Source organism: Sminthopsis crassicaudata, chromosome 4, assembly GCF_048593235.1.
Source record: "Sminthopsis crassicaudata isolate SCR6 chromosome 4, ASM4859323v1, whole genome shotgun sequence".
Lineage (NCBI taxonomy): Eukaryota > Metazoa > Chordata > Mammalia > Dasyuromorphia > Dasyuridae > Sminthopsis > Sminthopsis crassicaudata.
In genome coordinates this window covers 128,029,521-128,055,265 of record NC_133620.1, presented here as the reverse complement: position 1 = coordinate 128,055,265, position 25,745 = coordinate 128,029,521, and the positions used below count along the sequence as shown (strand labels likewise).

At 33.1% G+C, this 25,745-nt stretch overlaps 1 protein-coding gene across 7 annotated transcripts in view; it reads left to right on the top strand.

Moving 5' to 3' along the window:
- QKI (QKI, KH domain containing RNA binding) overlaps positions 1–25,745 on the top strand; it is a 173,873-nt gene that overhangs the window by 112,681 nt on the left and 35,447 nt on the right. For all 7 annotated transcript variants that reach the window (XM_074309358.1, XM_074309357.1, XM_074309356.1 and 4 more), the window contains exon 4: positions 3,231–3,374. In XM_074309358.1, the coding sequence (XP_074165459.1) occupies positions 3,231–3,374 (144 nt within the window). The remainder of the gene's footprint in view (positions 1–3,230; positions 3,375–25,745) is intronic.

Below are 25,745 nucleotides of genomic sequence, written 5' to 3'. Positions count from 1 at the left end.
CTGCCTATGGCCTAATCCAATTAAATGCAACCAGTACTTGAATGAGGCCCTAAGGAAACAAAGACAAACAAACAAAAAAAGGCTTTCCTCATAAAGAAAATACATTTTATTGGAGAGAAGCAGTATTCACTGACATAAGTTAATAAATATAATTCTGGAGAGAAAAAAATATTAATCTAGGAAAGCACATAAAACTAACCCAAGAAGGTAGCACATGAAAAAAACTCCCAAGGAAGTTTAAGGATTCTGAGATCAAAATGAATAGCTGGTACATTAGTGTAAGTTTGCCTCTGCCAAATTTAGGAAATATTTTTAAAAAGACAGCATAAGCATAAACTGTAAGAGAGTTGAAATGAGCCCAGAAAAAGAGATTAGAGTCAAATTGAAGAGCTTTCAACAATAAGCTGGGTAGTTTTTACTTAATCCTAAGAAGCAAAAGCAAAATAAAAATAAAGATTCTTGTTCAAATTGGATTGGGTACTTTAGGATTATTGTTTTTGTTGATGATGCTAATCCTATGAACAAATGAATCAAAAAAATGAGGAGCAAAGAGAACAACTAGGAGGTCATTAAAAAAAAAAAAAAAAAAAAAAAAGCTAATGTTAAGAGATTATTATGAACGAGGAAGCATTGTTGAGAGAACCTGGACCTGGGGATAGAATCATAGAGACAGGATGATTGAAATCCAGACTCAGAAATTTAGTAGGTGTGTTAGATCTACCTGCCTAAATTCCTCATATTTAAAACGGGGATAATAATACCACTTGCCTGCAAATTTGTTGTAAGGATTGTGTGGTTCAGAAATGGTGAGGGGTCACCATTTAATAAAAAAAAAAAAAAAGCTCCAGAGATCTCTAGAAGCAAAACAAAGTGTATTATACATTCTTGCCAGAAGGGCGTCCCACTTGTCCAGCAGGCAATGGAAGGGAGGAAGCACCTCCTGTGGGCAGGGTTAAACATTTTAATCCTAATGCAAAATCCCCTCCCACCATTGACCCTCATCCTCATTGGTTTAGAGTCTCACATTCTAAATGCGGGAATTATCCAAGAAGTTGAACTTGACCAATAAGTACATAATTGCCCATATTTAATTGAAATAGGGAGAAAATGATGTCATGGGAGGATAGCAGGAAGGGGATTTAGGTATGCCCTTGGATCAATGCTCAAAGTCCTTCAGGCCTACTCAAACTCTGAAATATAGATGAAGCCTTACTTGATTTTCATAACCTCTTGAAAGATCTCACCTCATCTCATTCAGGATCAAATGACAAGTGTTTTTCTCCATTCCATTCCAGTTTGAGCACCAAAGTGATCAGCTCCAACTGTGCCAAGCTTCACTACTCAAAAAACCTCATTAACTCCAGATTTAAGCATAAAACATTCTGTTTGGCATTCAAAGTCTGTTATATCCTAGGGTTTGTTATAACCTTTTTTTTTTTTTTTTCCTTTTAAACTTTATACCTTTGATACTTCAATCCAGTGACACTAATCTCCTTTGATTTTTCCACAAATGATACTCAATCTTATCAGCTTCCAGGCATTGTTATTGGACATCCTCCATGCCTAGAATGTTTTCCCTCATCTCTGCCTTCTGATTTCCTTCAATCCTATCTAAAATCACACTTTCTACAGAAAACATTCCTCATTTCCCCTTTAATTCTATTGCTGTGGTAATATTTGATGTGAGTCATAAGGATGACAAGACCCTTCTTGACAAGAGTTGCCTCTCCTGGATAATGCCCTTCAGGCCTAGTTTGGAAACTTCGTTTGAACACTGCATATTTTGATCACACTTTACAAGAGTATGGTCTTAGAACCAAAACGTAATTTAATGATTTAAAATAACTGTTCTTGATCGTCCTACAAGTATACAAAGGGATAAAGAATAATATACTGATATATTTTGGTGAAGGATCATCTAGAAATAACTATAGAGGCAAGATGCCCCCTGCTTACCTGAGTGGAATATTAGTCTACATTGTGACTTTTCTTTTAGTGAGAAAAGGGACATTTTCCTAGGATGTATAAAAAGTATACAAAATTTTTTTATATCTATTATTCATCCCATTTTATAATTTAATCACTACAGTTATTGATGTCTAAAGAATATCAGGTGAATTAGGATGAAAAATGATTTGTACTACAGATACTGTATTTTATGAGAGAAAGGCAAAGGGGGTGACAATTGTGTTGTTTTTTTTTTTTTTTTTTTAAAACTAAATGCAGAATAAGAAAAAATCACAATAGGAAAATAAAAGGCAGAAAAGGTAAATAAAAACAAAACAAATATTGGCATGTGACCAGCAGAATATCAGGAAGGATTTGAAATATATGACAATAAATTTCCATTTCTAAAAAGCATATATATCTGTTTGGCATGTGGAACAGAAAAGAAAAAGATCCTGAGTCTCTGATTTTTTTTCCCTTAGAATTATTGCAAAGACTCAAGACCAGCTTGGGCTAGAGCTAGCAGAGGAATATGAATTTCAGAATGGAGGATTCCTTGGACTAAAACACCATTTTACTTACCATTGTAGTAATTGTACCCACCTCTCAAGGAGAAAATAGCAAAATGGTGGTATATTACTCAGCATTGATAATTTCCACAGTATACTCATACCCCCTATCCTAGTTGATCTTTGCGTCTATTGAGACTCAAATTTCTGGATCGAAGAAAAATATAAGCAGATGATTTCAATTGTTTTCCAGCTCTTGGTAGGCAAAGATTTTCTCTTTGTCAGTTATCAATATGCCACACACATATGATTTTTGTCACTGTGGAGTTATGTTTTTTATATTGCAATGGTTATAATTTAGAGGATCATGTATTTAATAAATATTAGAGGTAGTTGAGTCAAGATTTTTGTAACTCCTAAGTCTATCATTCTGTCTAGAATAATTCACTGCCCTTGTAACAACATATTATTTGCTATATTATGTACTTTATAAAATTACTTGATTGTAGTCACCCTCCTGTGATTATCTAGGTTAGTTCTTGAACAGTGGACTTAACTGCTGCCAATGCTATGTATGAAGCCTTTCCTGTATGGCAGAATCTGGAATAATTATTCTTGCTATTAACAATTCTTTAAGCCATTGCTTCCATGTTTGGGGGACGATAAAATAGGATATTGCAGAAGGTGAAATAATATATGTTTTTAATATTATTGAATGACATTGGTGTCAGCTAGGTTACAGATCTATGTGAATATTATTTTCTTTTCTTTTAGGAGGAACAAAACAGAGGCAAACCCAATTGGGAACACCTAAATGAAGATTTACATGTACTAATCACTGTGGAAGATGCTCAGAATAGAGCAGAAATCAAACTGAAGAGAGCTGTTGAAGAAGTAAAAAAATTATTGGTACCTGCAGTAAGTAATAATTTTTGGATGTTTGTTGTAGAATCTTCCCATTTGATTCCTGAGCTATCAATTTCTAGTTTACTTAGTGATAGAAAAAATGGAATTACATTTTCATTTTAAACATATAAAATGTAAATATCATCTTTCTTTTGTGCAATGCTCTTTATAAACCTTGATTTCTTTGTCAGGGATGGTAAAGGAGATTTTAGGTTATTAAAGGTATTTTATAAGATCATATAAGCATTTGATACATCTCATACCCCCCACCCCCAAATTGGTGTAATTAGCTGTGACTTTAAAAACTATCTTACTTTTCATTCTTTTCTTCACTGAAGAATACTTGAATTTTATTCATTGGGCAGGGTGAGAATGCACATAATAGAGGACAGCTTTTTAGACAATCATGTTAAATAATTTCAAACTGTTTAATGATAGATGAAAACATACCAATTATTTCATTCAGAAATAGTAAATGTATTTTTGTAGAAGCAAATTACTGTAAATACCTACAGAATTGTACTTGCAAATATTTGTGTAAAAGTTTCTTCACACTTCTAGTTTGAATATTGAAATCATAGTGCAACTTATCTAGGAAACTTATTTACTGAGACAATTTTTATCAATTATTATCTTGAAGTATCTTATGAAAGTCCTTATTGCACTTTTATATAAGTGAATAAATATCTTTTTAAAGGGAAGGTAAGGGAATATAATTTTGATACATCTAAGTTGTTATTTTCACTATTCAGTAGATAAATAGTTGTCTGTTGGTGTTAAAGAATAAAGACTTTTTCTTCATCTTCATTTATTTAGCTTGGTGATTGCTTTATTGGTTGTTATATTTTTGTTTGTTTTTGAGCCTGGTGATTGATTTTTATTTTATTTTATTTTGGTTTTATTGAATATGTCTTCTACTCAGAATGGGGCTAGGGCCATGAATTCCCAAACCCCCATTTAAATTGGTGGTTTACACTAACTTTTCCTCTTTTCCTTCTTGGTTACACTATTTTGTGACTTTTGAATTCACCATGTCCCCATATAGGGCACTTCATTTCTTTGTTCTCCTTTGCCCTGATTTTCAGCTTCTTTTCTATGTTGTCTATCCTGATAGATTGTAAGCTCCTTGAAGGCAGGAACTATCATTTTGTGTGTTGTCATCAATTAGCACAGAGCCTGGCATATTGTAATTGCTTAGTCACTGTTTATTTACCATTGGCAGTGTGATAGGCGTTTTGAAGATGCAAAGCAGTTTGGAGACTTGAGACCTGGGTTATAGTTTTGACTCTTATTGTAAAATATCAGAAAAGTGTCAATACCAACTACTGTAGCTATTAGATAGCTACAATTTGTTGATTGAAAAATATAATTGCACATAGCTATTATGAATTCAGTAAGTTACAAATAAATTTGTACTTATTAAGCCATATTTATATCTATATACTGTTATACTACAGCATTGGCAGATTCTTATATTAATTTCACAGATAGCAATCACTTTGTTAGAGCAGGTTGTTGTTGTTTTATTAGTGCCCAATTCTTCTACTTTTTGTGATCCATTTGACGTTTTCTTGGCAGAGATGGTTTGCCATGTCCTTCTCCAGCTTATTTTTTAAACATGAGGAAATAGATTTAAACAGTGTTGATGATTTTCCCAGGGTCACATAGCTAGTCAATGTTTGAGGACAGATTTGAATTCAAGTCTTCCTTAGTACAGGCCCAGTATTCTGTATCACTGAAGCATCTAGCTGCCTATGAGGCAAATTATTATAATCTAAAATCCAATTGATCTCTATTATTATAATGTAATGACCTTTGCTTCTTTAGCATGTTATAAGCATTTTAATGGCATAGATAGTAAAACAGGCTTTTGAAAGCTTCACATCATTTCTCTTTTTCCTTCTTATCTAGTCAGTTTTCAAGGTTTTCTTTGAAATATCTTCTAAAAATAGTTAAACCTTTCTCTCTATTCAAGTCTCACTAATCTGATGATAATGATCAGATATTTATAGTAGATTTAAGTTTTCAGGAAACATATATTTCAACTTGGCCATATAAAATATCTTTTCTATATGTAAACACTGCTTGATGCTACAGGGAGATTCAGAATTCCCTTATTCAACTGATATGTAGCTGGGGAATATGCCATACCCAAATTACCCCTGTAGTGTAGAATAACTGATCAGAAATAGTAAAATCGTTGTGCTGTGTAAAGTTGGATGAAATCATTAGCTGAAGACTTCTTAAAATTTATGGTACTATGATAGCATTTGTTTTTAAAGTAGAGGTAGGAATTCAACAGTCATAAAAAGTGTCTTTGAGTGATTTAAAGAAAAGAATGTGAGGGAAAAGTGCTGTGTCTGTTCAGAAAATAGTAGTAGTAGTCTAATCTTGAGTACTGGAAATGAAAGTAGTTGAGAAAAATTCAAAGAAGTATGCCAGATTGCAAAATGCTAGGAATGACAATCCAAAGAATTTGACTTTGTATTAATGGTCATATGGAGCTTTTGAAAAATTTTGCACAAAATATGGAAATTAGGTTGGTGCCTATAGGTCCTATTTAGTTCTAAATATTAAAATTAGTGTAATTTAAAAATTGTATGAAAGCTAACTTATGTGTCCTTCCAAGCTTGGTATATTGGCTTGGTATTTTATCAGATTTTATTTGCTTGGAATATATGCTTAGGTGCTGCTAGCTGTAACAGTGAATAGAGCAGTAGGTTTGGAATCACAAAGAGTCTGGATTTGACCTCACATCCAGCCTCATATATTTAGTAGCTATGTGGGAAACAATATTTGCCTCAGTTTCCTCATTTGTAAAAATGAACTAGAGAAGGGAATGGCAAACCATTCACTGATCCTTTGCCAAGAATATTCCAAATGGGGTCACAAAGAATTGGACACAATTGAACTAACTGATCAAAAATCATTGATAATAAATATTTCCTCACTTTACAATTCCTATTTGTATGAAGTTTTTGTCCGTTTTCTTTTATTGAGTAAACATAGGAAAACCACGGAATAACAACAATTTTGCATGTAGATTTGTTCAACACATTGCTGTAAATCAGCTTCCAGTCTTTAAAACAGTGAGAATGATGTGCAGTAATGATTTACCTATTCTGTTGTATATTAACAAGTAATAATGTCCTTTGAATCCAGGATAAAAACAGAAAAGCCACCCACATTTTATACTTTCCTATGTTGTCTTATGTACTAAAAGTCATTGGAGCTTTTAATAATGAAATTTTACAAGTTTGAGGTAGAAATTATCATTGAGTTTTTAAAGGTATATCTATTTGATAATGGCATTTCCTCTGTCTTTACCCTTTCCCCCTATTCTTTTCCCTCACCTCCCATTCTGATTCTTCATCCTTTCTTTCTATTTTAGTTCTCAGTGTTAACAAAGATGTATTTGTGGTACTGTGATTGCAAATAGAACCAGGATTGGATGATCTGCTTTGTTATATTATTTATTATAGGAAGTGCTTTGGATTAGTTTAGAGGCCATTCCTTGATATATTAAAATAATTTTGTCATACTGAACCTTCTTTGTAATAGTATTTATTGCAATAGATAACTCAAATTTCTAAATGTGAAACTTTGAGGATGTTTGAATTACTTAATTTTTAACATTGCTTTTTATTTATAGATGTTATCGAATTTAACTGATAACTGACCGTTCTTTAAAACCACCATTTTCCTAGGACAAAGTGAGTCTTTATTCAAAATTAGTCATAATATATGAGTATTATTATAGTTGCTGTTTTTGGTTTAAACCAGGGATTGTTAATCTGTCAATACTAGAACTGCTTTACAAGACAAAATTAATCAAATCCACTTTCATCTAATTCTTAATAACCACCACCACCCCACCAAAAAAGAAAGAGGTAACACATTAGGTAACACACTAATTAGAAATAATGGAGGAATTAGCTACATAGTAGTGTTATGGTATATAAAGAACCTTTAAGGGTGTAGGAAGTTGTTTAAAGCTGTGGATGACCCCAGATGATTCATTTATGTTAAAATAGAGTTTAAAAAAAATTAGGACTATCCCTAGGCATATTAGGTGAGCTCCCTTTGGGAGAATTTATGAAAAAGGAAATAGATTTTAAAACATGAGAAGAGAGCCATTAAATTTGACAAAGACGTGTGTATTATCTGATTAGATCTTCTGAATCATAAAAATCAAGTTCTGTTGATTCCATCTCTTTCTTACAGATGAGTAAATTGAGGTTCACAAATGAGGTGACTTGTGCACGATTGCTTAGCTCATCAGTGTGGAAAACAGAATTGGAACACGGGTGGGCTACCATAGTCCTTACTGGATGTGAAGCCCATTCATGTTATATGAGTGTGATGTTATAGTTACAGTTTTACTGATATTAGTGTAGCCTGCTAATGTCAACTACTCTACATGTATATAGGCTATGTTGTTAAGTAAGGTCCATTATTCATCAAATATTGCATTTTATTCATTCCTTCACTGATTTCCTCAACACTCCCAACCTCACCCCACCCTATTGCTGGAATAGGGCAATGACTTTAGCATGCTAATACTCCTCAGAATAAATTTATCCATATAATCAGGGATGTTACCACCACCATTGTTCCAATTCCAAATGTGTCTGTCAGGCTGAGATTTTTGTCTTTGTAGGACAGCTTTTGAAAAGTATTTAATTTTTTTTGAGGGAGAAGGTAGTGTGAATAGTATCAATTTAAAACAAAAGAATTTTAGAGTCCATCTAGTCTAACCCTTTTTTAACATAAAAAATGTGATACCAGATTCTATTAAACACCTATCCTCTCAATTATTAAAGGGTTTATTGATATTCTTCCATGTTTAATGCCACCTACCATAATTTTCTTTTTTAAAAGTGCTGCCAAATTTGCTGTTGGTATATGAACTGATTTCAGATGCCTCAGCTTGATAAAATGAAATGTATATAGAAGAGTACTTTATCCCCCTGAGATATATTATGTGGATCATCCAAAAACCCACTTGCCTAGCATCCCCCTTTAGTTTTCTCATAGTATTAATATTGACTGTATTGATAGTAGTTAGCATTTATGTAATACTTCAAGGCTTCCTAAGCACTTTGTACGTATTGCCTCATTTGATCCCAACAACTATGTTATTATGTGTAAGTACTGTTATTTGAGAAAGAAAAAGTAATTTGTTTTGCATCACACAGTATCTGAGGAAGTATTCATGCTCAGGTTTTCATGACCCTATGTCGCCTAGCTTTTGTGAATATTTAATTAGCTTGCTAATTTAAGGTCAAGCTTATCACATGATATCCACTTGTATGCTGTATATTATTTTTTGTAGTTCAAGTGCCTTGTTTAATGAATGTTAAACATGATGTCCAGTTAGTAGATCTTAAAGTATGATTTATGTTATTTTATATTAAATTTAATGCCAGACTTACAATTTCTTCTACCATGTTTCTACACTCTTAAATAATTTTTATTATCTCATTGCCATAGTTAATGGCAATTATGTATATGTCCAAAGTTTGTTAAGTAATCAAAAATTGGTTTCTGACATGTGGGAAATCAGCTGAGATTAAATCTGTGCTTTCTATAACAAAATAATGAAGTAGAAACCATTAGTTTCTAAGCACAAGTAATAGTTAATTCCTTAAAATTGACATGTTCCCTCCAGAGTTCCAAATGTAAAACTTGTGTTCAAATCTGGGTTGATTTAAATGGATTAAAGACTGGATCTGTGATTTCATTAGTATGGGAAACTTGGGGTAGAAAGCTTCATGTGCAGAGATCTTTGCAAACTATCACCTTGCTTTATAACTAACTCTTGGAAAGCTTTTTAGAGTACTAAGAAATTAAATGGCTTTTTCCAGGATTCTGTTGTTGTTTGTCATAGGCGTACTTGAACCCAGATCTTTATTGTTTTGAAGCTGGTGTCTAACTATTGTATACCACACTGCCTTTCATAACTCTATGCCTGTTTTCCTGTCTGACTCTTTCTCTGTCTCTCTTTTGGGTTGTTTACTGCTTTTAATTTTATGTAAACTTTGTCTTCCAAAGATTAACGAAGGAAGGGAAAAAAATGAACATCATATTCATTGTCTGGCTAAGCAATATAACATACCTATAACCAGTTGGATATTTTCTTATTTTTATTGGGCCTCCTTTGCCTATTGCTTTACAGTCTATAGTGTTTTTGTTCTTTTTTCCCCCCTCCTCTTTTTAATTGTTCTTTCCATTCACATTGTTATGATTGTGTAAATGTCAGTATTGTTTAGTAGTTTCAGCCAGGCTTGGCCAGAAAGTCTTCAGTATATTAGGATACGTGCTGACTGTGTGATCCTGGGCATAATACAGTCTTTCACTGCTCTAGGCAAATCTTTGAAACTCGAAGTCGCAGAAAAGTTGGCACACTTACCTAACACAGTTTCCTCACCAGGGAATTTTGATTTAAAAAAAAAAAAATTAGGTACAGTCTCTATACAGGTTACTATAGTAGCTTGTATATCTTGTTTTCCAGATTCTGCTGCTTTTGTCCTCATTAGTTCATGTAATTTTTCCCATTTTTTTTTTGTTTGTTTTTTTTTTTAATTCCATTATATTCACACATCATTCATTCATTCCTAATCTTTGGACATCTGCTTTTTATCCTTGCTTTTGCTACCATAGAAACTATAACTAAAAATATTTTAATGTGTAAAGGAACCATTACTCTGTTCCTTGGTGTTAATGACTAGTAGTAGGTCTCTGAGCTTAAAGACATAAATATTTAGAAAAAAAAATTTTTTTTTGAGATTTCCAAATAGTTTTTTGAAATGACTAAAACAATTCATAGTTTCAGTAATCACTGTATCAGTGTGCCCACCTTTCCAGAATCCCTCCAACATTAGCAATTTCCATACCTTTTAAAATCTTTGCCAGTTTCTAGATGTTACATAAAATCCCAATTACTTTGATTTGCATTTCGCAGTGATTTGTAGCAGTCTTTCTTGTGGCTTGTAATGGTTAGTTCATATCCATTTAAAAACTGGGGAATTACTTGTAAACATGTTAGTATTAATTCCTTATACATCTCAGATGGTAGGATCTCATCCAGAATAGTTGCTACTTTGACTCCTTGTATAATCTACATTTCCCCTTCTGCATTTATTTGTGTAAATCCTTTAAAATTTTCAGGTTTTAAAAATTGTATTCTGACATTATAAGAACTTTCATGTGAAAGAGAGATTATCTGTTTTTATTTTTGAATTTGAGGGTTTTTTGTTTTTTGTTTTGGCTAAGAGGACACAGCCAGAAGATATGAATGGAAGTTGCAAACAATCAAATTTAGCAAATTCTTCCAAACATTACAGAACACTGTGTCTCCCTGCTCTCTAAATTATTTGAAGAAATAGGTAAAGAAAGCATCCTTTTAAATTCCTTTTATGCCACAAATTTGGTTTTAATAACTAAAGCACTAAAAACAAAACCATACAAACTATAGACCAATTATCCTAATGAATATTATTGCAAATTTTTATATAAAATAACTACTAGGAAGGAAACTGTAGCAATATCACAAAGATCATATACAATGACCAATTGAGATTTATACCAGAAATGCAGGACTGATATAATATTAGAGAAATGAAAAGTATTGCTGAACACATCAGTAATATAAATCATGTAATTATGTGTTATAATTATCAATAGATACATTAATAGATAGCATTCATAGTTATTAAAATTACTTGAAACTAAAAGAATGATTGAAGCCTTTCCTAAAATAAATTTTATCTACCTAAAATCAAGAGCAAGCATTATCTGTACAAGGATAAATTAGAAATGTTTCCATTAAGATTAGGAGTGAAACAAGGATATTCCTTATCACTACTCTTCTTCAGTATTGTACTAGAATTAGTATTTATAGCAATAAGACAAAAAAAAAAATTGAGGGAATAAGAATAGGCATCAAGGAAACAAGTAGCAATACTATTTGCAAACAATATGGTAATACACTTGATAGAGAACTCTAGAGAATCACCTAAAAGAGCTAGTTGCAGTAATTAACAACTTTAGCAAAGCTACAGGATATAAAATAAATCTACATAAATCTAAACTAACAACCCAGTAGGAAAAAAAAAAAGAAAAATTCTATTTGAAATAACTGCAAATAGTAGAAAATTCTTGAGTCTGCCTATCAGCATATATTCAAGAACTATATGAACAATATTACAAAATACTTTTCATGCAAAGACATTTACACACTTGAAGAAATATTGCTTGCTTTTTTGTAGAGTGAGCCATAAAATAAAAAATGACAATTCTACCAAAATTAATTTACTTATTCAGTGCTATGCCATTCCAGCTACCAAAATATTATTTGATAGAATTAGAAAAAATAATAAAATTCATAAATATAAAAGCTGTTCTCAAATTGATAAATGATGAAATGATAAAGTAAATCTATAGTCATGAAAAAATTGTCTAAATTACTACTGATTAGAGAAATGCAAATTAAACAATGAAAACAACTCTCAGGTACTATCTTACACCTATCAGATTGATTAATATGACTAAAAAGACAAATGATGGATGCTGGAGAGGATATAAGAAGATTTTGAAGAAAAATTTAGAACTATGGGATATAAAACTGTGCGTACACTTTGACCTAGTAATACCATTTTCTATCCTAGAGTGATCATTGGAAAGGGAAAGGGACCTAAGTATACAAAAAAAATATTTATTGAAGTTCTTTTTGTGGTGGCAAAGAATTAGGATTTGAGAAGTTGCCCATCTTTTGGAAAACAGCTGAAAGTTGTAATATGTTGATTTTGATGGACTATTTATTTTGTAAGAAACCAGTGAAAGGGTTAGTTTCTGAAAATCCTGGGAAGACATTTATGAAGTGAAATGAACTAGGACCAGAAGAATATTGTATGGTGATAGCAATATTATATCAATGATCATTTGATTGTTGATAAGACTTGGCTACTCTGATCAATAAAGTGATATGTGATAATTCCAAAGATTTCGTGTTGAAAAATACAGTCTACCTCCACTTTTTTTTTTTTTTTTTTTTGCTCCTTTTTCTTGAGAGTAAGGGGGGAGGGTGCATTGTGACTAGCGTAGACATTTATTTTGTGTGACTATTTGTATAAGGCTATCATTGCTTGCAGTTTCAATGAAGGGGGAAGGAAATGAGAGACTTTGGAGCTCTATCTAAAAATAAATGAGAAAGGTTGGAGGGAACTTGTAATGTTTGTACTTTTTGATCAAGGGAGTAATATGATTGTATTTCTCTATGCTTTAGATTATTCTGTTTTGGATGTGTTTTATTTGAGATCTAGTCAAGTGTACAGTCAGAGAAATCCATTATCTACTAGCTATTAACAGAGTGGGTTCAAGAGAAGGCTGATAGTTATTATACCCATTTTATAGATGAAATGGGATAAAAGAGGTCAAATAACTTGTTCAGGAGCACACAACTAGAATAGTTCTGAGGTAGGATTTGAACTCCATTCCTTGGAATTCTATGTTCCATTTTCTATCCAGGCTACTTAAATCTCTATACACTTAGTTTTAAAATATTATTTCTAGCATCAGGGTAAAATGTGTGGCTTATTATTGAATCTATAAATCATTTAATAAGAATTTATTAACCAAGCACTTTGGTAGATGCTTGGAATTCAAAGATAAAAATAAAACTGTTCTGTAATAAGCTTGTTTTCTATGCTAAAAGAAAATTCAGCTCTAAGTAAATAAAGTAATAACTATCAAAAATAACCCTTAATTTTTCTCTCCTTTTATATATGCATGTTGGTTTATTTGTGGATATGTCATAAGAACTTGTCTAATCTAGGAGATTTGTTTTTTCTAATTTAGAAATCATTTTGTGTATTTTTGCTGAAATGGCAAGGTACAATCTAAAATCTGCTCCCAAAATCCCAAAACAGAAATCTGTATACAACATTTTTACTTTAATACGATCAATCACAATATAATGAAATCAATCCTGATATCTTAGCAATACTATCAATCATGATAATTTTTGCCAGAATTTGGTTGCTCAGAGAAGTTATGGCATCAAAGACAGCTACTGCACTGATAGTAAATTCTTAGAAAAGACTACAAGTCAAGGAGGGAGTATTAGTGCCTGACTTTTTGTTTGCAGATAATTGTGCACTCAATGCAGCCTCCAAAGCAAAGATGCAATCAAGTGTGGATCAGTTTTCTGCCGCTCGTACTAATTTTGGCCTAACAATTAACACCAAGAAAATGCAGGTCATCTATCGGCCAGCACCACACCATCCATATGTGGAACCCATCAGTCACTGTAAATGGTGAAGTTTTAAGTGTTGTGGATAAATTCACTTATTTTGGTGGAATATTTTCCAGGGATGTCCATATTTATAATGAAATTGACACATGCATTGCTGGAGCTAGCTTAGTGTTTGAGAGGCTCTGAATCAGAGTAAAGTGTGGGAGATGGGAGTTATAACTGATTACCAAATTGAAGGTCTACAGAGCTGTTGGGCTCACCTCATTGTTGTATGCTGTGAGATCTGGGCAGTCTACCAGCACCATGCCAGGAAATTGAATCATCTCCAGTTGAATTGTCTTAGGAAGATTCTGAAGATCACCTGGCAGGACAAGATCCCAGTCACTGAGATACTTTCTCAAACTAAACTGCCAAGCATTCCAACTTTAGTTCAGCTACCACAACTATTGAATTGGCCACATTGTTCAATGTCAAATATATGCTTGCCAAAAATGGAGAACTTACACAGGGCAAACATGCACAAAGTGATCAGAAAAAGTGCAATACAAGGTCTCTTTTAAGAACTTGATTGATTGTATGATATGGAAGATGTTGGCACAAAACCTGACACAGCATGGCATGCCCTCATCAGAAAAGATTCTGTGTTCTGTGAGTAAAGCAGAATTGAATTAGCTCAAAAGAAATGTGAGGTATGCAAAATTAGAGTCCACCCCAAATGTTCATATGGACTATTTGTGTCCAACCTGTGGCAGAGCATTCCAAGCTCATATTGGTCTCATCAATGACAGTCACACTGTGACAACACTATAATTCTAAAATACTGATTTCATTTTGGTCCTCTTTAAGACCAGATGGCAACCCCTAGAAAATCAACTAAAAATTTATTAGAAATAATCCACAACTTAAGCAAACTTACAGAATACAAAATAAATCCACATAAATCATCAGCGTTTTTATACGTCACTAATAAAATCCAACAGCAAGAGATACAAAGAGAAATTCCATTTAAAATAACTTGATAGTGTAAAGTATTTAGAATCTTATCTGCCTAGGGAAAGTCAGGAACTATGTAAGCAAAACAACAAAACACTTGTCACAACAGATCTAAGAAATTGGAAAAATGTCAAATGCTTTTAGATAGGTCAAGTGAATATTACCTACACTAACCTATTATTTAGTACTATACCAGTGAAACTCCCAAGAAACTATTTTACTGACCTAGGAAAAAAAAACAACAAAATGTCAAGAATTTCAAGGAAATTAATGAAAAAATGCAAATGAAGGTGGCCTACTTGTATCAGTTCTAAAACTATATTATAAAGCAGCCGTCATTAAAACTATTTTGTACTGGCTAAGAAATAGAGTAGTTTATCAGTGGAATGGGTTAGGTTCACAGGACAAAATAGTCAGTGACTATAGTAATCTAGTGATCACAATAGATAATTTCGATTATATTCAATTAAAAAGATTTCGTACAAAAAACTAATGCAGACAAGATTAGAAGGGAAGCAATAAACTGGGGAAATATTTTTACATTCAAAAGTTCTGATAAAGGCCTCATTTCTAAAATGTATGGAGAATTGACAATTATATTTATAAGACTTCAAGCCATTTTCCAGTTGATAAATGGTCAAAGGATATAGAGGCAATTTTCAGATGAAGAAATTAATACCATTTCTAGTCATATGAAAAAGTGCTCTAAATCACAATTGATCAGAGAAATGCAAATTAAGAAAACTCTTATAGTATATTAAGAGATACACTATACGCCTGTCAGATTGGCTAAGATGACAGGAAAAGATAATAACAAATGTTGGAGGGGATGTGGGAAAACTGAGACATTGATACATTGTTGGTGAAACTGTGAATGTATCCAACCATTCTGGAGAGCATTTGGAACTATACCCCAAAAGTTATTAAACTGTGTGCATACCCTTTGACCCAGCTGTGTTTCTACTGGGCTTATATCCCAAAGAGATCTTAAGGAGGGAAAGGACCCATGTGTGCAAAAATATATGGGGCAGTCCTTTTTGTAGTGACAAGAAACTGAAAACTGAATGAATGCCCATCAATTTGAGAATTGCTGAATAAATTATGGTATATGAATGTTATGGAATATAATTGTTCTGTAAGAAACGACTAGCAGGATGATTTCAGAGAAGTCTGGAAAGACTTACATGAACTGATGCTGAGTGAAATGAGCAGAACCAGGAGATCATTATATACTTCAACAGTAATACTATATGATGATTAATTCTGATGGACATAGCTCTCTTCAACAATGAAATGATTCAAACTAATTCCAATTGTTGAGTGATGAAAAGAGCCATCTATACCCAGAGAGAACCGTGGGAACAGAGTGTGGAACACAACATCGCATTCTCACTCTTTCTGTTGTTGTTTGCTTGCATTTTGTTTTCTTTCCCAAATTTTTCATGTGCAGCAGAATAACTGTATAAATATGTATACATATATTGGATATAACATATTTTAACATATTTAACATGTATCAGGTTACCCACCATTTAGGGAAGGGGGAGATAGGGAGGAAGAGATAATTTGGAATAGAAAGGCTTTATAAAGGTCAATGTTAAAAAAATTACCCATGCTTATGTTTTGTAAATAAAAGAAAGAAAAGAAAACAGAGGGCAACAATCCACCAACCTTTATAGTATATTAGGATTTCAAAAAATTTTTTTTTCAAAAAAATGTTTTCCTTTACCACACTTCAATTATGCAAATATTTTAGAAAGAAAACCTCCTGGGGATGCCCTGGAGAAAGCTTTGCATATAAAGTACATTGTAAACCTTATCAGGTAGGTTTGTTTAACAATAATCTGTCTCCATCTGTGTGTCATCTCTTACACACACACACACACACACACACACACACACATTTTTTTTTTAATGTTGTTAGGGATCCGTAATGTTTCATCTTTATCACAAAAATTATTTTGTATAGATGGAGGTATTGGTGAATTTCCCCATAATCATTGTGTAGAATTTTACCATAAAGTGTTATTTTTCTATTTTAATAATCTTTTATGGGTTTATTTTTTGCCCTTGCAATGAAGTGATTTTATTTTTTTTCTATTTTTAAAAATAATAATAGTTTTTATTTACCAGATATTTGCATGGGTAATTTTACAACGTTGACAATTGCCAAAACTTTTTTTTCCCAATATCTCCCCCCCCCCCCATAGCAGGTCGACCAATACACAATACATGTTAAATATGTTAGAGTATAAATTAAATACAATATATGTATACACGACCAAACAGTTGTTTTGCTGAACAAAAAGAATGGTACCTTGAAATAGTGTACAATTAGCCTGTGAAGGAAATCCAAAATGCAGGAGGACAAAATTAGAGGGATTGGAAATTCTAGGTAGTGGTTCATAGTCATTTCCCAGAGTTCTTTTGCTGGGTGTAGCTGGTTCGTTCATTACTGCTCTATTGGAGCTGATTTGGTTCATCTCATTGTTGAAGAGGGCCACATCCATCAGAATTGAGATCATCATATAGTATTGTTGTTGAAGTGTATAATGATCACCTGATCCTGCTCATTTCACTCAGCATCAGTTCATGTAAGTCTCTCCAGACCTTTCTGAAATCATCCTGTTGGTCATTTCTTACAGAACAATAATATTCCATACTATTCATATACCACAGTTTATTCAGCCATTCTCCAATTGATGTACATCCACTCAGTTTCCAGTTTCTGGACACCACAAAGAGGGCTGCCACAAACATTCTAGCACATACAGGTCCCTTTTCCTAATGAAGTGATTTTAAATACAAAATTTGAGCTTGCATTTCTGAAGATTTCACATCAAGTATAATTGTGTCTGTGTTTTAAGTTCTATAGTAAACAGCAACTGAGTAAGACCATAGTGATCTTAGATTAAATGGGTAGCTGAATGGATAGAGCACCAGTCCTGAAGTCAGGAGGACCTGAGTTCAAATGTGGCCTCAGACACTTATCACTTCTTAGCTATGTGACCCTAGGCAAGTCATTTATCTCCAATTGCCTCAGCCAAAAAAAAAAAAGAAAAGATTAAATAGGTATTATCATAAAAAATGACATTGAAAATATGATTGCTTGTGAATGATTTATGCAAAACAAAAGTAAAACTTAGAAATCTGATGTGAGGAATTAATTTGTCATAAGCCAATTAGAAAGTTTCTTTTATTGAGAAATATTTAATTTTTACTTACATCACTATTTTGCGGTTTATTTTTAATCTCTTCAAAGTGAATTATGGCTGTAAGTGGTAAAATTCCTTTGAAAACACATAGATAGTCAAGATGAGCCTTTTTTGAAACCAAATAACCATATAAGCATACATTTTCTTTGAACAAGGCTTATTTTGAAAATTTAAACTATTCCAATAAAACCTATTTTATTAAAATAGCAAAATCAGATTTTTTTAACCTTCATCTAATAATAATTAATAGCAACTCACAATTTATAGAGGCTTAAGGTTTATAAAATGCTTTCAGTAATCTAAGACTTATTATAAGCTGTTAAACAAATCTCACTTATTTCTCTGATACCTTAATGATTTAAAATATTTCTGATTTATTTCAGTATAAACTTTTGCACCATTGCATATCACAAATCACCTGATATACAGTCTTTGAGATTAGTTAGGTCAGAGCAGGTAGGTAGTAGGGGCAGTGGATAGAGCACCAGTCCTGAAGTCAGCAAGACCTGAGTTTAAATCTGGCCTCAGACAGACTGTCTGATCTTGGACAAGTCACTTAACCCCAATTGCCTCAGCAAACATAATATTGGTTCAGCTGGCAATATGAAGTATGGAAGCTCACTTTATCTTACATAACTTCCTCCCTTTTGTCCAATTTTTTAAAGATAGATTGTCTGCATTTGTTACTTTTATCTCCTTAACTACTTTCTCATTTCTCTTATAATATAATTTCATACCCTATCACTCCATTGAAAGTACGTGATCTATAACAACTTCTCTTTTTCATTTTTGATCTAGCTAATCATTCCTTCTCAAGCTTATTCTTGTATATTTAATCTTTTCATGAATTCTTAGTATGTGCATATCTAAGATTGTTAATATCCTTTTTTGGTCAATACTCACCTCAGATGTCATTAGCTGTCATGGTTCAAGATAATTTCATTAGGTGTAATGATTCAAGTATTAATTCTATATACATTATTCCCAAGTATATATCTTGAGGCTTAATTTTTTTTAATGTTAAATTTTTTTATTTTTTCTTTTAAATAATTTTTTCCTGTTACATGAAAAGACAATTCTTTTTTTGTGTGTACAAGTTTGAATCCCAAATTTTTTCTCCTTTCCCTAAGATAGTGAGCAATTTCAGTTACTCATATAAAACATTTTCCATATTCATTTCCATTGTGAAAAAAAGAAACAGAACAAAAGAGAAAACCACACACACACAAAAAAAGAATGTGAAGATAATATGCTTTGATCTTCCTTGAGACTCCAGATTTTTGGATGTGGATAGCATTTTCTGTCTTGGATCAGTGCATTGCTGAGAAGAATCAGTCATAGTTGATCATCATACAATACTGCTATTACTGTGTTTTCTTGGTAATGCAAATTTCATTTTGTATCAGTGCATATAAGTCTTTCCAGGTTTTTCTGAAATATTTCTGCTCATCATTTCTAAAAGGCAACAGTATTCCATTATATTCATATACTACCCCTTAGTTAGGCATTCCCTAATTGATATCCAATTTTTTTGCCACCACAGAGACAGCTGCTATATGTAGGTTCTCCTCCCTTGTTTATGATCTCTTTAGAATGTAGATTTTATAATGGTGCTACTGGACCAAAAATTTTTATTTTCTTTGGGCATAGTTCCAAATTGTTCTCTAGAATGATGGCCACCAGTGAATTTGTGTATTGGATAGACTAAGAATGGAGTGACACTGAGAAAAAAAAATTAGGTCATGAGAACCTGATCCAGAGTGGTGTTTGTGTGAATTATAGGGAAAAGAAAGAGTGTAACAATACTTCATAACTGAGAAGAAATTGCCGAGGAAGGAGTCAGGGATATTCAGGATTGCAAGCCTGTTTATATAGAAGAATATATAGCTTCTTCTCTAATTATAGAAAATTTTTGGGAAAGAGGGGTAGGTTTTGGAAGATATGTTGATTTAATTTGTCTTTAGGATATCCATCTGAGTGGTATGTAATTGTACATATGTAATCTATCTCAGACTACTTCCTATCTTGGGGAAGGGACAAGTAAAGGAGAGAGGGAAAATTTGGGGACTCAAAATCTTACAAAAAATGTATGTTAAAAACAATTTTTTGCTATACATATAGTTTTACCATTTTGCATTCTAAAGAGTTGGACATGCATTTATTTTTTCATAAAGAAACAAATCTTGGCTGAATATTTGATAACTTTTTACTGTTGCCACATGTAGAGTCCCATGTTTTAAGAACATTTGCATTAAATCCTCAGCATTAGAAGTAAGTGTCCTAAAATAAGTGCTACTGATAAGATCATGGGTATAAGTGGCACAAATAAAGTATTGATAAAATTGCTCCCTGAGGCAGGCTGGAAGGGACACTGATGAGAATCAATTTAGTTCCACCCTCACCTTGCTGTATGTTTGGTCAGAAATCCTAATCTTGTCAAACTTCTGAGAGTGAATTTCCCCTTAAATCTGTCCATGGCTTATGCCATTGTGGCTAAATCCCATTTGGTCTGTCTACCTGGACACTGTCTCTGGTGTCTTTCCCTGCCTTCCCTCCCCAACACCACATGGTATCTCTCACCTCATCCCCTAGGTTTCAATCAAGGGCATACTGAAACTTGATGGGATGTTTATTGTGAGTTCCACTAAGGAACTTGTCTTTTTTATCATTAATTATTAAAACCTTGATAATTATGTGCTCTCCCAACTCTCACATTTCCCACATCTAGTATCTGTTGTATATCTTTATTTGTCTGTATCTTTATTTTGTATTCTCCTAAATAAATTTAGCTTTCACCAAAGAGAATGGCCGTTGTGAATTCTTCATATACCTGAACCCCCCAGCATTTTGTGGTCAACCCCAAACACGTCATTTGGAACTAGCAGTTGCTTTCCTAAACCATCTCACTACTACTTGTGAAATGCAGGTGAAATTAAGGAGAACATGTTATTTATTCTATTGAATTTTTCATTTTCTAATGTACTAGAGTGCTGTCTATGCTCCATAGTATTCTAGTAACTCTACACATTTTTCAGGCATTGTTATAGAAAATTAATATATAACAGAAATATAAAATGTTTTGATACCTTCTACTTAAATGTTAATCAAAGTAGTATTGCTGTCTCAACCTAGGAAGCAATCAATTAAACATGTATTGAATATATTCTATGTTCAGTTGCTAGAAATTGAGGGTAATTCAAGATCTGTAACCAGCATAGATTTAAAGTGTTTGAGTTCATTGAAATTTTTAAAATTCAAAAGAACTTATATCATTAATTCACATTAGAAAAGTGATTTATTGTCCTTTGGCCTGCTAGTTGATCTGCTTGCCATAAATTTCTCCCTACTCTGATTGACAGTGCTTTTTCTAAAACATGAGGAGGGTGCATGTCACTTTGGGCCCTCCCCATGCCCATTCAGTAAATTGTTAATCACATACATTCACCTCTGTAACTTTCTCCTCTTGACCTTTCCTCTACCAATTTTCTAATCATCTTATAACTTACCCTACTTCCACAGTTACACAGTGGATATCAACATCCTTGTTGCCCCAACAAAACACTCCATCTCCCAGCTCTGGACATCTAAATGGGATGTCCCCTATGTCTTAAGATGCCCTTCTTTCCCATCTATCCCTCCCATCCCTCCCTGCTTATTTCAGGTCCCAACAAAAATCCTAATATCTGCAGAAAGCTTTTCCCAGTCCCCTTAATCCTAGTACTTTTTCTGTAGTAATTATTTCTAGTTTTCCTCCTTTTATGTCCCTTTTTGAGACATAATTACTCACATTTGGACTAGACTGATCTTGAGAGTCAGGGCTGTCATTTACCCTTCTTTGTATCCCAGCACTTACCATCTTGCCTGGTATATAGTAATATAGTAGGAGCATAGTAAACATTTATTGACTGTCTTAACTGACCTGTAATAGGGTTCTTACTGCTACAAAATTTCTTGAAAACAATTAAATGAGAAACCAACATTTTGTTCGTTTCTAAAGCTGAGGTTCTTCCTCAGCTTTTGTCAAGGAACTTGATTTTTATTTTTGTTTTTGTTTTCAGTGTTTTGTTTTGTGAATTTCAGTGGAATTGGTTTTCTTTGTAATCCTATTCATTTTGCCTTATGGATTTATAAACATTCTGAGAAAGATCCCCTGGCGTTTTCTCAAAGATACTTATAATGCTGGAAGTTGTTAACTACCTCTGCTTAGAGTATCTGAGTCAAGTTTGTCCAATTCCTAATGGGAGAGAAAGGGGAGTGAGCTAAAGTTCTGAAAAGTTTCATATATATATGGTTTTGTATGTGTGTGATCTTGAATGAACTAACTTAAACGATGGATCACCTTTTTTTTTTCTTCAAATAATCTTTAAATATTTTCTGAAGTAAGATTTGACATGTATAATAAACATTATGCATACTAAGTTAAAACTAAAATACCATGTTAATATTTGGTGAGATAAGTAATTTACTAGTGTAAAAATTCAGTTTCAGTCTAAAATTAATTTTTTTAATTGGTTATTTTGCATAAATTGTTTCCTGAAACAAACATTTTTGTACAATATGAAGGAAAAGTCACTTTAAACTTAACAATCTTTTGTAGGAAAGTTTAGATCAACTCATCCACAATAACAGTACAAGAAGCTTTCTCTACTGTAAGGCCTAACCACCGCAAGCAAGAACCAGCTTCTCTAAAACCCATAATTTATGAGTTTATTCAAACCTGCCAAATTGCTTTAAGTAAACGCCTCTTACATTTGAAAATTCCCATGGCAACTCATTTAGTTTGGCTGGCAGGCAGACCCAAATTCAATCCTTTTATCCTCCAGCAAAACCATTACAATGGTAATTCTGCCCTGACACTCTGAAGAGATTGCTAATTACTGTACTTTGGGTCCCTAGACAGATTTCCCATTCAGATTAAAATGGTTGTGCATGGCAGAAAACTGTAGCAACATCTTTATATACATGAGAGGGATTGCATTCTCACTTCATTGCTCTATTACTGTACCATTTCAATTCATCAGAAAATGTCTTATATCTTCACCCAATCTAAAGAAATAGAATAAGAAATAAAATAAGACAGAATACAAAGTTTTGCTTATGATAACTTTTGGTTGAAGATCATATTTTGTACTCTAAAAGTACAACAGAGTCAACAGTTCCAAATGCTTATGTGTATGTATTCACCCATTTGTCTTTAAAGCTAAATCAATTAAAAAAAAACATTAATAATCATTAATAATCTCTATGTGCTGGACACATGCTCAAGTAACTACATTTCATGTTTACAAAAACATTACTACATAATTTATTGTAAATCAGTTGAGATTAGTACTATACACTAATGGTTTTTTAGTTCATAACAGTTCATAAGATAAAAGATTTAGAAGTCTAGACTCCTCACTCTAGAAATGAAGAAAGAGACCTTTTCAGATTATGGGACCTAGCCATATTTCCATGGATTTTATTTATTTAAGTGCAAGAACTAGAATTCAAATTCAGATCTTCCACAAACTTGTCTTCCTTTTAAGTGCTATTTGTCATACCATAATCTTTTAAGTTTTAATTTTGAAAAGAAAAGTCAATTTAGTCTTTCCCCTTAAAGAGAATAGCTACTAGCAAAGGTGTAACACACAGGCAATTGGAATTATGGACACTGTCATAAGTCAACAAGTGTAGGCTGGGGGAAAATAAGATTGGGGCAGTCGTGACTTTACTCCAAGAGCAAAACTCCCATGTCCTTACTGCTTACTTATTGGCCATGGGATTGTGCATCCTCTATTCCCAACTAAGTGAAGAAATTTTTAATTAGCATCTGGAAATAGATATAAGATATTCCTAAATTGCAGAGAAGAGAAAGTCAACTACATATAGTTTATTCCTATTCTAAAATCCTGGGGTTTCTTTTATGAAGGCCGGCTTGGTGATAGGTGGTTAATGTTTCTTGTAAGTAAAGATGATTTCCCATATTTGATTTTCTCCCTTTCTTGGCTTTGCTATATTGAGTTGATATTCAAAAAAATGGGATGATTTTTTGAATGTTTTAAGTAATGCTCAGTTACAAATGCATAATACCTTCTTGCATTGTACATTGAATTAGAGATCAAAGTTTAATATTTTTCATTTAGGACTCATCATTGTTACAATTCTGTATTTCTGTAATCACATTTAAATTTTTCTAATATTTAAGGATTGTCTGAAAAATAAGCATTTATTAATGTGTCAGATTTAATTATATCCCCTTGCCTTAGAAAACACCAAACTGTGATTAGCATTGAGTAATATGTTACCCTCAATTTATGGAAGTATTACCTTATTGTTTATAGAGCTTAGAGGGTAATATGTATTTAAAGATTTTTAAAGTATATTCCTCCCAATACCTTATTCTTCCCAGGCTTCCAATTTCTTAACCTTAATATTTTCAATTACTTATTCTCCCCACATCTATACTATTTTCAATGTGGTTCTTTTACTAACTGTTCTCATCAACTGCCAGTATCCTTCTCAATCTGTTGTGCATTTAACACCTTTGTATTTATCTCTTTATTCTGTGTACGGAAATATATGTCCTGTCAGAAAGAATTTCTTGTGACCATGGTTATTATTATTGTAAGTTGTACTTTCAGCTCTCGATTAATCAATAACCTTTTATTAAGTATGAACACTAGGTACTCCACAAGGTGTTAAGCATACAAAAAAGGCAAAAGACAGTCCCTGCTCTCAAGAAACTCATAATCTAAGGGTGGAGAAAATAAGCAAACAAGTATAAAAAGTAATTTGGAAATAGTCCATTGAGGAAAAGTATTAAGGTTAAGGAGGACTAGGAAAGGCTTTTTGTAGAAAGTGTTATTTTAAGGGATGGTTGGCAGAAGTGAGGAGGAAATTGAATAGGGCCAGTAAAAAAATGCCTCTCCAGGAGATAGGTTATTCTTGGGTTAACAAGAAAGACATTGCCACTGGATCATAAAGTATGTGAGAGTAAGACCATTATAGAGATAGGAGGGAGCCAGGTTATGAGGAGTTTTAAATGCCAGATAGTTTTATGTTTGATATGGGAGGTAATATGGAGCCACTGAATTTTGTTGAATGGCAAATAACATCATCATACTCATACTTTAGGAAGAGCAGCCTAATAGCTGAATGAAGGATCGATTGGAGCAGGAAAAAACTTGAGGCAGGCGGCAGGCATTCTAGTTCTACTGTGAGGAGATGAGGGCTTCCATTAAGGGGACTGAAATGTCAGAGGAAAAAGGGGGGGCCATATTGGACAGATACCTGGCACCAGATTTGATTATGAGAGTTAGGTAAGGATAGTAAGGAGTCATAGATGATGCCTCTGTTGTGAGTGTTGCGGGGGTTGGGAGGGGGGAGGTTGGAAGGGCACAAGATTTTAGGGGAGCTGATATTGGGAATTATATAGTCTTACAGGAATTCTAATTCAAGATGCCCAGTAGGAAGTTGGAGATGTGAGACATAAGGTCAGCAAAGAGGTAATGACTGTATAAGGTGGCTCTATAACTAAAAACACTCTTGTGTGGAGCAGCAGGAAGATCTGAATTCCAGTCCAGCCTCAGACTCTTAATTGACTCTTAAGCTCTTTTTTGCCCTCATCTACTGGAGAAGGAAATCGCAAACCATTCCAGTTTTCTTTTCTAAGAAAATGCCATAATAAGTTACAAAAAGTCATGAAATAAGAATGCCTGAATAAGAGGTAGATTGAGAATTAACAAAATAGAGCTAAGTGCCATCATGTAAAGGAAGAAGAGTCTCACCTTTAATTGGGAGCGGCAAAGATCTTTCAAGAAAACCTGAAATACTTGAAAAGCAAAAGCAGAAAGTGATAAATTTAGTGATAAGTTGATTGTTCCAAATTTACCAAGATGGAAAAACTTGAAACTTAGGGGAATTGTGGCTATGAAAAGA